Source organism: Barbatula barbatula (genome assembly GCF_947034865.1).
Source record: "Barbatula barbatula genome assembly, chromosome: 3".
NCBI classification, from domain to species: domain Eukaryota; kingdom Metazoa; phylum Chordata; class Actinopteri; order Cypriniformes; family Nemacheilidae; genus Barbatula; species Barbatula barbatula.
The window spans coordinates 24,490,651-24,504,173 of NC_136764.1; the positions used below are offsets into that span (position 1 = coordinate 24,490,651).

The 13,523-nt window shown below is 40.0% G+C and overlaps 1 protein-coding gene across 1 annotated transcript in view; it reads right to left on the minus strand.

Annotated features, from left to right (window-relative positions):
• Positions 1 to 555: 555 nt before the first annotated feature.
• Positions 556 to 13,523, minus strand: part of brinp2 (bone morphogenetic protein/retinoic acid inducible neural-specific 2) — a 79,530-nt gene continuing 66,562 nt past the window's right edge. Inside the window, exons 8-9 of the mRNA XM_079451878.1 lie at positions 4,930 to 5,152; positions 556 to 2,867 (exon numbers count right to left, since the gene is read on the minus strand). Of these exons, the coding sequence (XP_079308004.1) occupies positions 1,748 to 2,867; positions 4,930 to 5,152 (1,343 nt within the window). The 3' untranslated portion in view covers positions 556 to 1,747. The remainder of the gene's footprint in view (positions 2,868 to 4,929; positions 5,153 to 13,523) is intronic.

A 13,523-nucleotide genomic window follows, 5' to 3' on the forward strand; every position in this document is an offset into this window, starting at 1 on the left:
TCTCTGGACTTTGTCTTCGTTGAAGGGTAAGAACTGATCCTCGTCTCAGACATAAGGATGAACAAAGAAAATGTACAGACTCCCTGTGATTTCCATCTCATGGATTACGTGATGCATCGCAGGTATAGACGGCACAGAGTCAGATATACTGTGACAGCGTACGAGACGACCCTACAACTCTCCATGACAACTGCAGAAATGCCACTTTTTTCTTTTTTTCTCACGCTGTAGTAGTTGATCTATATATATTGAAGCATTCATCCCATGTCAGAAAATCAGTTTTATGTAGATGCACATACAGTATATTGCATATATAGACATTCCAGTTTTATTCAATGACTTTAAAAAGCTTTTGTTTGTGGTTGATTAAGTTGACAAATGCAACAACCCAAGTAACTTAATTCAAAACACTTAAGTGATACGCTTTTTAAATCCTGAGAGCAAAGAAGTGCTTCTAACTGCAGAGATGTCAAAATACACTGGGTCACATCGAGGATTTTGGATAACGAGAAAGTATTGAAAATGTTTGTATTAAACAAAGCTATTGAATCGGGTAATGTAAATGAAACTCTGTATTTGCACATAGATGACACAAAATGCACTTCGCATAGAATACTTCAATTAAAAATGTACAGATTAAAGGTCACTGGAATTGAAATGAGAGAATTTAATATAGAGGAAAATAACAAGAACTACTGAAAAAGCTCAAGGATAGTTTTTTAAAGAGATTTTAAAGAGAGAGAGAGAGAGAGAAAGACACATACAGCCAAGTGTGCTTTGATATCAGAACAGAGACTTCACTTCATAAGGCAATTGTTTTGTGTTGAAGTGTTGTTTTTTGGTCTTGCACTTTCAAAAAAGTACAAATACAGATGTTTATCTGTATATATCCAAGAAGCGCTGTGAATCTTTTCTTGAATGAGATGGAGCAATATTTACAAAGCAGTCCACGAACCGATTTCAAAGCGATATTGTAAGTATGTTCCCTTAAGTAATTTCTTTAGAAGAGACTGCAGTGAACATAAAAAAACTGTATAGAAAGGTTGCCACTGAATTCGCTTTCATGTTCTCCTTTTGGTTTGGCCATATCTCTGAATACAAAGAAATTTCTGTCCGACATTCTGGCAATTCAATCATTCAATCCGGCATTAAATACAGATATACAGATCTCACGATACAGGATTTGCGACTCCAGATAAAATAGAAAAGCAAGGATTGAATTATTTGTCGATTTTTAAAACCGTTCTCCAAAACGTTACAGATTGTAACCCTTATCGTCTATTCTCTGCTTTTCAAACAATGTCATTGCCAAAAAAGACCTACGGCATCGGCACTTACTGTACGTGCTAAGAAAATGCAGGTATATATTTTCGCTTAAAATCTTCTCTTTCCATGTTTGATCAGGATCATCGAGTAGGCAGTTCCCTTAAGTTAAATCCCCATTCTATCAAAGGAATCCCTTGCTCAAAGACACTGAGTAGATTTGACCGTAGGCTAGATTTCCTCTTCTTCAACAAGATTTTCCCAGTGAGGGAATATTCAACAGCTTCTATGCTCCTGCAGTATATCAGTCAATTGAAAATGCTGTTTGTTACAACCGGTTCCCAAAGGAAGATGCTTCAAAGCCACTCTCATCCACTAACATTTACACAAACACACTGACAATATATTTATTTTCCTCCTCTCATCTCATTAACAAATACATTCTCACACGCAGGCAAAAATGAGCGACGAGAACTCATCCGAGCTAGCTGCACAGCTGGCTGAGTTCTGGCTCGGACGAATTAGGGAGTCTGGCGTTGAAACTCTGCAGCGCCTCCCGTATGCGCACAACCTCGCTGGACGACAGCTTGAGCCGGTGCCTCAGCAGGCACGAGAAGAGGTCCAACGGCTGGGCTCCCGGTGGAGAGAGCCTGTTGATGCGGTCCCTCATCTCCAAAAGCATGAGGAAGGCCGCATCCTGGGAGCCCTGCGTGTATGGGTAGTCCAACTGCAGGACCAGGTCTTTGATCCCCTCTGGGTCAAAGTGCATGCTGTAGCCGAACACCTTCATGCTGTTGATTTTCATGTAGCCCAGATTGGCCGACTGGTCGTCCAGGTCCAGCGGCTCGTAAAAAAGGGTCTCGTTGACGACGGGATCGTCCGTGATGACGCGGCTGCGCAAGTAAATATGTACCGTCTCAAAGAAGGACTTCCACCTGCTGCCAAGATTGAGGGTCCAGTTATAGCACTGGAGCGAGGAGTCCAGTTTAGTTCTTTCCCAGTCTGGAAAGTCCTGCTGGTTGATGGGCATGAACCAGCTCTCCGAGTGACTGCCCCCAAAAGGGTTGACGTAGATGGCAGGCACGGGTTCTAGCGTGCTGTTCTTGGTGGAACAGATCTGGAAAGAGATCCCCATCAACATATGCATGAGGTTGGACTTATTCTTGTTGCTCTTCAGGGTGAGCAGCATGCGCTTCCTCCACGCTGGGTTGAACCAGCTGCCCAGGCGCACATCGTTGCTGATGTAGATGGCGTGGACCTCCATACGGCTGTCTAACCTGTGGAGGAGGTAACGCATCTCCGCGTCTGGCATGTCAAAGTCAAAGTTGACGTAGTGGTCCAAAGAGTTGGCAATGTTGGGCCGACAGGAGCCCATATGGAGGATGCTTCCTGGGAGGCATGTGCCGCAGCGGGTAATGTTGTCTGGGGCACAGGACGAGCAGAGGGTCCCCTCGCCGACCCTACAGGGAACGGTGCCCTGGCAGACGTTGCGTTGGTCTGCGGGACAGATGCAACCCTGCAGTTGCTCGGAGAAGGTGCCATAAACGCCGTGCTCACTGCAGTACAACAGAGACTGGGCTTTGTTCAGCCAAAAAGCCAGGGTCCTGCAGAGGAAAACAGGATAATTGCAGATATGATTAGTCTAAGCTCTGCTAAATTAAGACATCGGTGACGTGACAAATTGTTTGAGTAGCGTGTTAAAACTCTTCATTTCCAGCGTCTGATTGATAAGAATATTAATTTTCTGCTGATTGCCTGTTCTTTGACAAAGGCAAATCGTTTTTAAGTGTTAAAGGAAGTGAGTCTTAACAGTACCAGGGGTGCATGTGAAGACACTGAATTATTTTTATAATGTAATTTAACAAAGAGACAAGTCAACTAAATTAATGCTCCGACTCTACAGGCTGTCCATTATCTTCCTACTCACTCCAACTTACAATGGTTGAATGCCTAATGCTGCACATAAAATCCATTGCTTTTTCTGTCTGCTGTTTCCCTGTGGAATTTCATTTGGTTACACCTTAAGTCCTGGACTCTTCAGTTCATTAAACACTCATGTTTAAAAACTCAATAAACAGCTGAATAAACCCCTAAGGAGTGCTCACACATTAATGGGAAAGATGACGGTTCGGTTTAAGCGCAAGTTGAAAAATGATTTAAAACAAATTATACTAAAGGAATAGTTTACCAGAAAATTAGACATCCATCCATCATAAAAATAATATCAAAACAGAATGTTTGTGATAGAAAATGATTAATATTTTGAACTATTTTAAACGTAAACAGACAATACAGTAGTGACAAAACATTTGTCAACTAGTCACCATCAACTAGTCACCATAGAAATTATATTTCGCCATATTTGAACTTATCTTGCTGGGTTATCTTTGTTTTCTATTTACATTGATATGCAACGTATTGATCTCTAAATATTAACGCTGGAACGATATATGGTGCAATTCCTATGTTCATTGTCTCAAAGAATTACGGTTTAATGCCGCCACATCTGAAAGCCATAGGGTATTCTGGTGCAGAAACTCCACAGAAGAAGTACAATTTACACACGTAGTTCAAGGAAATGCAAATGTTTTACAAACCATTTCAGTTTTGTTTCTCGATAATAAAGTATATTTATAATGATGAGTGTTGCTTTTTCAAATGCACGTTATCACCGACTCGTTCACATAGTCATTTTGGTTTGAACAGTTCTTCCTACTTCCAAAGAGCCGTAATTCACGTTAGATGTGTTTTTTGACCGTCAAATTTGTGATTAGGTAGAATTAATGTGAATCGCGATATATCGTCCCAGCCCGACGAAACAGGGTCAAAATATGTTGCTTGTAAACCCAAATTGAGTATGGATTACTTTTATGACGGGTGGGTGTACTTTTTATAAATGGTTTCATCGGAGGCCCTCACCTGGATGGAAGATAACATCCGGTCTATCGATCTGGCTAGTGGGTAAATATACAACTATTTATATTTAATTACATTTATCTTAATATAAATTTTTGTATTATTTTATTGTATTATAACTATATTAAATAAACGATTTGTTGAATTTTGTTAAATGCAATTTATTAAATTAACAAATTGTTGAATCGTTCGTGTAACTTTTAAAGAAATCGTATGGTACATTGAAATCTAGCGGTTGCGCTTGGTCTCGCACTCTAAACAGGAGCTAAATGTTGCCTTGTTTGAATACCATCCAGTCTACCTTCTCTCTTTATTTTTGTTTATTCCATGATCTCTGACAGCACGATTAGTTAGCGCCAACCTTTTCCTCACGGAATCATAAGCCAAATAATTTCCCAATAACAACGACAGCTGAACCCTGTAAAAGTCAAGCTCTAATAAATCACGCCATGTGGTACAATGCGCCTGTACACAAAAGACACACGCACGACGGCTAAGGAAGGCCATGTGCTATGAAATTCTCATGGCCAGTAGAATAAGATATCTCATGCCATTACAAAGCAGTATGATGTATGGATTTCTGAAGGATCTCTACAGTACAGTTCGCAGCTCCCTTTTTATGGCAGTTCATACAGAGTATGACATATCAATCCGTTTCAAACCTCTAAATTATGCGTGCATATTTTTTTCAGATGAACTAAATACGTCAGGTATTGATCTGAGGCTGTGCGTGGATGTGTGGCTTTGTACCTTTCTCTAGGCAGGCTGATCTGAGGCTGTGCGGGACAGCGCTTGCTGAGAGCAAAGAGCTTTCGTACTATCTTGATGGCTTTTCCCAGCACCGCTTTAGTGCTGGCCTCCAACAGACCGTAACGTCTCTGCAGGACCAGATCGGACGTCCAGAACCTTAAGATAGCGGAGGTGTTTAAAAAATGATCCGGCGGCAGTTTCCTCAGAAAGGCCTTGAACTCGTCTGGAAAAAAACAGAAAGAGAGCAAAACAAAAGTTAGCACGGTTATTATTATGACTTCCAAGCCTTGGAGAGGATGAATACACTATATTGAGCTGTTATGAGCTTTGAATCTAGCGAGATGAGACAACGTGAGATGGTTCATGATGCGAATGCATGATGGGAAATCTGTATATGAGTTATTGAGCGGCTGACTGCGGGTGTTGTAAAAAAGCTGTCGGTGACAATAATATTAATCACCTGACTTGCTGCATATAAGCAAGCGGAATAACGGCAGCGCTACGGTGTTGTAGATGGTAGATGTGTAGGGTTATTAAAACTTTGACAATCGTTTTGTACTGTTGATTGATCGCTGTTTGAAATAAGGACAGGTTGTCGAGTAATTTGTCTTTGGAACGTCGAGGTTCACTCGAAAAACTCTTTCCATTTCGAACTGCAATACAAACCGAAACAGCGAAACATTTGGAGTATTATGGGATATTATCGAGGGCTATTATCTGGAAATTCTGGGACCACTTAAAAAGGCATTAGCTTTCTTCAAAACTAAAAGAAATGGGAACATTAGCACAGAGCTGAGCCAATCCCTGGTGTTTCTCACATATAAGGCTTTACACTGATGTCACAGGGCATTACGATATGCACCGCGCGCCGCGGTGTCTCAGGCCATTACTATGTGCAATGATCCTGTGAGCGCTGAGCCCACGGGCACCTACAGACACGACTAAATCACAGTAATAATATTAGCCTAGGCTCAGACTGTCATTTGTGCTCGGTTTAACTATTGCAAGGTCTTTGTTCGCAAGACCTCTTTTTCTCTTACTCCATAATTTTCTCTGTGCACTTGTCATTTTGAATACGAAGAGAGAATAAAATAGAAAAATAAAAGAGCAGACTGCACACATCTGCATTACAATGATCAGTGTGGTCTGTACATACAGTACTCATAGTTGTTAGCTCAGGCTACTGGTGGCTACCATGCTAAATAAAAAAAAAACGCTTAAAACATATATTGTATTGGTTTTACTATAACTGGTTTAGTTGCAAAAAAGACCAGCAAGGTAATTCGTTTTTACCAAAGATGTGCAACATACTGATTGGTCGGATGTCAATATTTGGTGGTTTAGATGCCAAAGTCTCTGTTTAAAGTATTTTTAAAGCAGAGTTTTCCAAAGTCACACACAACCCCAGTAAATGTACCATTTACTATTTTGTACCATTTAGTAATAGTTAATAAATGTACCTCAAAAAACCCCAAATTGTTCTAGTTAAAACTCAAGTTATTTGCACTTTTTGTTGATCTTCGAAGATCAGTCATGCAAAAAGTGCATTTAAAAAACATATATATATATATATATACACACTCACCTAAAGTATTATTAGGAACACCTGTTCAATTTCTCATTAATGCAATTATCTAATCAACCAATCACATGACAGTTGCTTCAATGCATTTAGGGGTGTGGTCCTGGTCAAGACAATCTCCTGAACTCCAAACTGAATATCAGAATGGGAAAAAAAGGTGATTTAAGCAATTCTGAGCGTGGCATGGTTGTTGGTTCTAGACGGGCCGCTCTGAGTATTTCACAATCTGCTCAGGTACTGCGATTTTCACGCACAACTATTTCTAGGGTTTACAAAGAATGGTGTGAAAAGGGAAAATCATCCAGTATGCCACAGTCCTGTGGGCAAAAAAGCCTTGTTGATGCTAGAGGTCAGAGGAGAATGGGCCGACTGATTCATGCTGATAGAAGAGCAACTTTGACTGAAATATCCACTCGTTACAACCGAGGTATGCAGCAAAGCATTTGTGAAGCCACAACACGCACAACCTTGAGGTGGATTGGCTACAACAGCAGAAGACCCCACCGGGTACCACTCATCTCCACTACAAATAGGAAAAAGAGGCTACAATTTGCAGGAGCTCACCAAAATTGGACAGTTGAAGACTGGAAAAATGTTGCCTGGTCTGATGAGATTCGATTTCTGTTGAGACATTCAGATGCTAGAGTCAGAATTTGGCGTAAACAGAATGAGAACATGGATCCATCATGCCTTGTTACCACTGTGCAGGCTGGTGGTGCTGGTGGTGGTGTAATGGCGTGGGGGTTGTTTTATTGGCACACTTTAGGCCCCTTAGTGCAAATTGGGCATCGTTTAAATGCCAGAGCCTACCTGAGCATTGTTCTGACCATGTCCATCCCTTTATGACCACCATGTACCCATCAACTGATGGCTACTTCCAGCAGGATATTACACCATGTCACAAAGCTCGAATCATTTCAAATTGGTTTCTTGAACATGACAATGAGTTCACTGTACTAAAATGGCCCCACAGTCACCAGATCTCAACCCAATAGAGCATCTTTGGGATGTGGTGGGACGGGAGCTTCGTGCCCTGGATGTGCATCCTACGAATCTCCATCAACTGCATGTTGCTATCCTATCAATATGGGCCAACATTTCTAAAGAATGCTTTCAGCACCTTGTTGAATGCCAGGTAGAATTAAGGCAGTTCTGAAGGCAAAAGGGGGTCAAACACAGTATTAGTATGGTGTTCCTAATAATCCTTTAGGTGAGTGTATGTGTGTGTGTGTGTGTGTGTACAAGTATGTAAATGTAGTGATGTAAATGAACATGTTTTCTATCATTTCTATATGCTTTCAACTTAGCTTTAAATGTCACAAAAACAGCATACATTCACATAAATCGAATTAGCTGTCAAAAATATAATGTGAAGCCATTACACATTTATAATGAATGTCATTTACTGTGAAAACAATAGCAATTAAATGTTCTTTCAACCGTGAGAATTAATAAATGATATTATAGAATTGAATAAAACTATAAAATAGGGTTGGGAATCGAAAATCAATTCCTATTTTGAATTGGAATGAAAAGGCACGGAACGGCCCTTTTAAAAAATACCTCCAATTTTGCTCTAAAAAATCCATTCAAACGTTTCATTGCATACAGTAAATGTAAAAATGTATGTGCTAGAACCATACTGAATAAATTGTGTATGATCAATATACATCTTTTGTGTTACGTTATCCAGTATTTTGATAGCAAAAATGTCAACAAAGGTATTGGATGCTAATGAATAAAATTGTTGCAATGGGGAAGAGGACTACAAAAATTTACATTTACATTTATTCATTTGGCAGACGCTTTTATCCAAAGCGACTTACAAGTTGTTTTTTTTACAGTGGCACATTACTGCAGAGCAATCAGGGGTAAGGTGTCTTGCTCAAGGCACTTCAGTCATGACCTGCTGGTACAACCGGCAACCTTCTGATCACAAGCCCAACTCTCTAACCATTAGGCCTCATGCCTCTCTATGCCCTGTGTATAAAGCCCCAGGAGTCCAGTTTATGTTACAGAAATATTTATCACAGTGCCTGAAGTGAATTGCAGTCAATAAATGAATAAAACTTAGAATCATTGATAATTTATCCTGGTTTTTCCTACAGTCTATGTAAGAAGAACCTTTATCACCCCATGAATCCGAGTCGAATCCGCAACATGCTTGCGTTCATCTCATGATAACAAAAGAGAGAGTTTAACATCTACATTTAGAACAAAAATACACAAGGACAAAGATCAGGATTATGATATGGTAATATAACCCAATAAAACTACAGCCATTCATTTTGTATCCTATCTCAACAAATCAAAACGCAATGACCTACCGGCCCGTCCCCGTATGCCAGCATAAAACCTAGCCATATGCAGCTTTGCTTTTATGAGACTTTCTCTCTCTTTTACTATCTCTCTCCGGCTCTGTTGACAGAAAAATCTTCTCTCCATCTTCTCGGCATCTCTTTATCTCTCCCTAACCCACATTCTGCAGGAGTGGAGATCTCATTATTCACAGCACATTTAGACAATCCAAGTCGCCTGTTCTTTCCTTTTTTGCCTCGCACTGGCATTTATGACATTACGGTCAAATTTATGGACAATTTAGACCTTCCTAAAAATGTCAGCTTAAACGATGAGGTTATTTTCTTCAAAACACATTCTCATTTTGCACATTAGCACTTCACATTTCTATGAACATGGACTGATGGGCACCAACCGGCATCCGTGCGTGTTCAGCTAGTCGCTCAACAAGGTCTTAACAGCATTTGTGCTACATATAAGTGACTAAAGGCACATTCTCTAGAGGAACGTCACCTTTAAGCTCAACCCCACTGAGGCGCATTTTTCTTTAGGAAAAACACACATATCGCTGATTTCTTATGCATGGCTTGCAATTCTCAAACGTGTTTGTACAGAATTAGATCTGTTTAATGAGCAAGTGTGCGTGCTGGATTTATCACCATCATACAACAACAGCCCCTTCTGGGGATCATTGTAGAGGGAGGGGGACTGTGACATTTACTGTACTTGCAACATTAAATGTGTTTTTCGTTGGTGCACATGGTGAAAACTACAAAGTAGAAGTAATCAACGCGGTCTGAAAACTCAAGGAAACTTTCTTTATAAACATAAATTCCTTTATATAATAAATAAAGGTTCAAGTATCATCACTGATATTTCATACCTTCTACAAAGTTTGAAAAGCTGTCAACAGAGCCATAAACAAACAAATCGATAGTATTAAGAAAAAAGGCATACGGATACATTATAAAAGTAAAATCTGCCATATTTTTCTTGACAATGAAATTTATACATCAAAAGTCCAGTGTATGAAATCTAGCGGCATCCACTGGTGAGGTTGTGTATTCTAGCCAATGGCTCACTCCATAGCTCACCCCTCCCTTTCAAAGCACTTTGGTGGCTGACACAGGACTAAGATGTCGTTATGTTTTCATTTCTTTGCTGAAGATTTTACGAAGCGCGCTCTGAAGAGCAGTTTGTCCGTTTAGGGCTACCGTAGAAACAACATGGCGAATTCCATGCAAGGGGACCCGCTGTGTATGTAGATAGAAATGGCTCATTCTAAGACAATAAAAACATAACGCTTCATTATGTAATGTTGTTATACACCTCTGAAGTCAGTTATGTATATTATATTGTCAATTGATCCTCCAAAAAATGACACCTTTAATACGTTTTAACTGGAACTTCTTTAAATGTACAGGTAAGCAGAAAATCTCATCAGTATGATAAAGTTAGCAAAGTCTACGCTGTTCGTCAGTATTTTAGAAATTCAATTTCTGAATTCAAAGCATCTAAATAGATTTGTTTCTGTGGCGAAAAGCTTCCGCTACAGTGATCTGCTTTTTTGTGCATTAGACAGCTGTCTGCAGAAGCAAGGATGTCTGCCGATAAAATCTGATCTATGTTTGTAATTATAAGCAAAACATCAATGGAACGCCAGCTATTCACAAGCAGAGGCGCTGAGGAACCTTAACTTTACATTTCAGGCTGAATGCAAAGTCGGGCGATGTTGTTGAAATTACCTATATACCAGCCTTACACTTTTTTCATTAGATGCAAATAAGACTCACAAATTCATTATACCTGTAATGAACTGTTTTGCATCTAAATAGCAGAGAACATAATTATCATCCCCAAACTCAGCAGAAGTTGCGTTTAATGCGACGCAAGATACGTTCTGCGAATTTCAACTTCTTTAATCAGGACACAGGAGATAAATCAGATGGAGGATGCTGAAAGTGGGACCTTCTGCCCCTCACCTTTTTTTTTGCTTCGCTCTCGATGAGAAAACAGGACACCTGTATAATGTATTCAAATGAGCGCTTTCCCTCTTCACGGGAGGAGGAGGCAGTCTTATTTTTTTGCAGAACACACAGTGTTGCCTGACCTCTATACGTCTTCGTATCTCTTAAGTGGAAAATTATTTTAAAGCCGGAAAAACTTGGTGGATCTCGGAGGAGAGAGGAGTAATACACAGATGAATAGCAGCAACGGGTGATACATTACGGCCTTTTTTGAAGAAGATGTCTAGTGACGGGGTCCCGATGAGACATTTCTCATGGTGCGAAATTAAAGATATTCAATCAGTTCAGACAGTCGGGCCAAAAGATCCCACTTTCCCCGGACATTAATGCAGAACTGAGCTGTTTGTGTAATTTTAAAAAGAGACACTTTAGATCTGAACAGAAGAGTTTCCAAAGCTGTCCAAGAATTCACACATTGAAATAGGAGCCATGACAAATTTAACACATTTACACGTATGTGCCATTACATTTGCAGGTGTCATCTCAAGCTTCTGAATCATCCTTCTTTAATATTTCCAAACAAATATTCGTTTCCTATATTGCCATTTGTGGGTATATTCAGCATATACAGAGATCTCGGTGTGCAAAACAAGAAACATAAGGCACAGAATACTACCAACATGCATAGCTGGTAACCTGTTGAAGGAGAGTGCTCCTTTTAGAATAATAATGCAGTGTCGTAAGAGCTTGTCTCTGATAAAATACTGTTCCCTCCACTACCGTTGTCATCAGAGCTCGGAAGCAGTCATTGAAATATATTCCTCTCAGCTCTTGACGCCGGTGAAACCCTGAGCCATAAATACAGAGCCTTTACCCTCTTTGTCTTGGTGCCGTGTACCGCCATCACTGCTTATTGTACTCAGGTGGGCACTTTCAACAAGGCCAAGCTGAGTTTGTTGTGGTCTCAGCCTCTGAAACCTTATAAAGACGATCAATCCAAACGAAGACGGTAATTTTTGCCTATCAAAGTCTGGAGAGGAACATAAAACACTCGAAACAGTTGCTTGTAAGTTGTAAAGTATTGGTAGAGACCATGGCAGTGCGACGGAGTGCAAATTTGTCATTTTTACATCTATGGTGGCAAATCGCAGTACACTTGCACACGAAAAAGATCGAGAGAAAATATTTGTGTCTGTTATTCCATTGAACAGAGGTGTGCTGTTTATAGCCACTTTTAAAGATTTATGTGACATGCAATGAAAAGACATTTTTTAAAAAGGCATACGTAACTATACAGCAGGGCATTTCTGCTCTAAGTAAATGATCTTCATTATAATCGCCTCATGCTTCTAAGTTAGCAAGAATTACAGCGATGCTTATTTTTCTTAATAGGCCATTACTACGTAGCGTATCAGGCCAGCGAGTTATTATGAGTTTGGGGTGCACTGGGGCCTGGTCTGAACTTAAATGGGGCAGGAGGATAAATGAAGCCCTTATAACATAAAACAAGTGTCGGTGGGCTGCAGCGTATCCGCAGCCGTGGATCAGAACAGAATGAACTGTGCTGTCACACAAACCGGATGGTCACATCATTAAAGACAAAAAAACTTTTTTTATATAAATCTAAAATATAAAGGCTTTTGAGTTTAGAGGCAGACGGTTGTATAACCTTTTTTTTAGCTGTAAATCCTCAAGTACTTTCTTGTTTTTGCTGAAGCAGAGCTTATTTTTGATCATTCACACCCAAACAGCCCAAACCGGGTAATCGTATTTCTTTCACTTTCATCAAAACCACCTTTCACTTGCACAACAAAACAGATTCTCAAAAGATCGCCGGTGCCTCTCTTCTGCTGCCTCACTCAATATTCCATCACTGTCAGACAGCTATAAAAAAGAAAATCTTCTCGTCTCCGTGCGTCTCTGAATTTCATTATAAAATATTATTCTCTCGGCCTCCATACAAGGTCAACAGCACTGAAAAACAAAAGCATTAGGTAGCCTGCTACATACAGTATTTAAAATAACAGCTTGAAGTTACTTTTTACCTCGCCGAAACACTGTTTAACAACAGATGCGAGTTTAACTCAATACACAATGTATTGAGTGAGATAACATACACATACACAATATAACTATACTGCAGTAAATGTCACCAAACATTGAATCATACCGGTGTGCTGCAGAATTTGGCACTTTATCTTTGCAGTTTTTACACGTATCCTTACGAAACAGGAAGGGGTGGGACATGCGGAAGGGATTTTTTATTTTATGATCAAGATAAAAGGCTTCTCTGTATGTTAAAGGGCACGATTATAATGTACTATTTGAAATTTTGGGAGGAAAATGTGCATTTTCATTGTGTAGTGCTTTCACAGTAGAAAACTACATTGCAAAAGTGCTTTTGGTTTAAAAACAGCAAACACTACCATACAGAACAAACGTACAATTTTGAATCCTTTTAATATTTCTTTAAAGTGCCATTTTAGCTAGCTTAGCCGACATTTCTAATAATACGGTATGTTTCTGTCAGAGTGCCGCTTTGTATCTCTAAAGACATTTTTTTGTAGCGCCTGAGCCGGAGGGCTGGAGTCAGGTCTGCTGCCGCATTAGGTTTCTGACAGCGGGGGTGACATCACATGTCACAGAGGCAGTAGTTCAGTGACCTTGATGCTTCCCAGGAACAGCTTTGCTCATTCTATCTGCTGGCATCTTTGTAGGGGAAAAGTATTTGCTTTGAGTTCTCATCT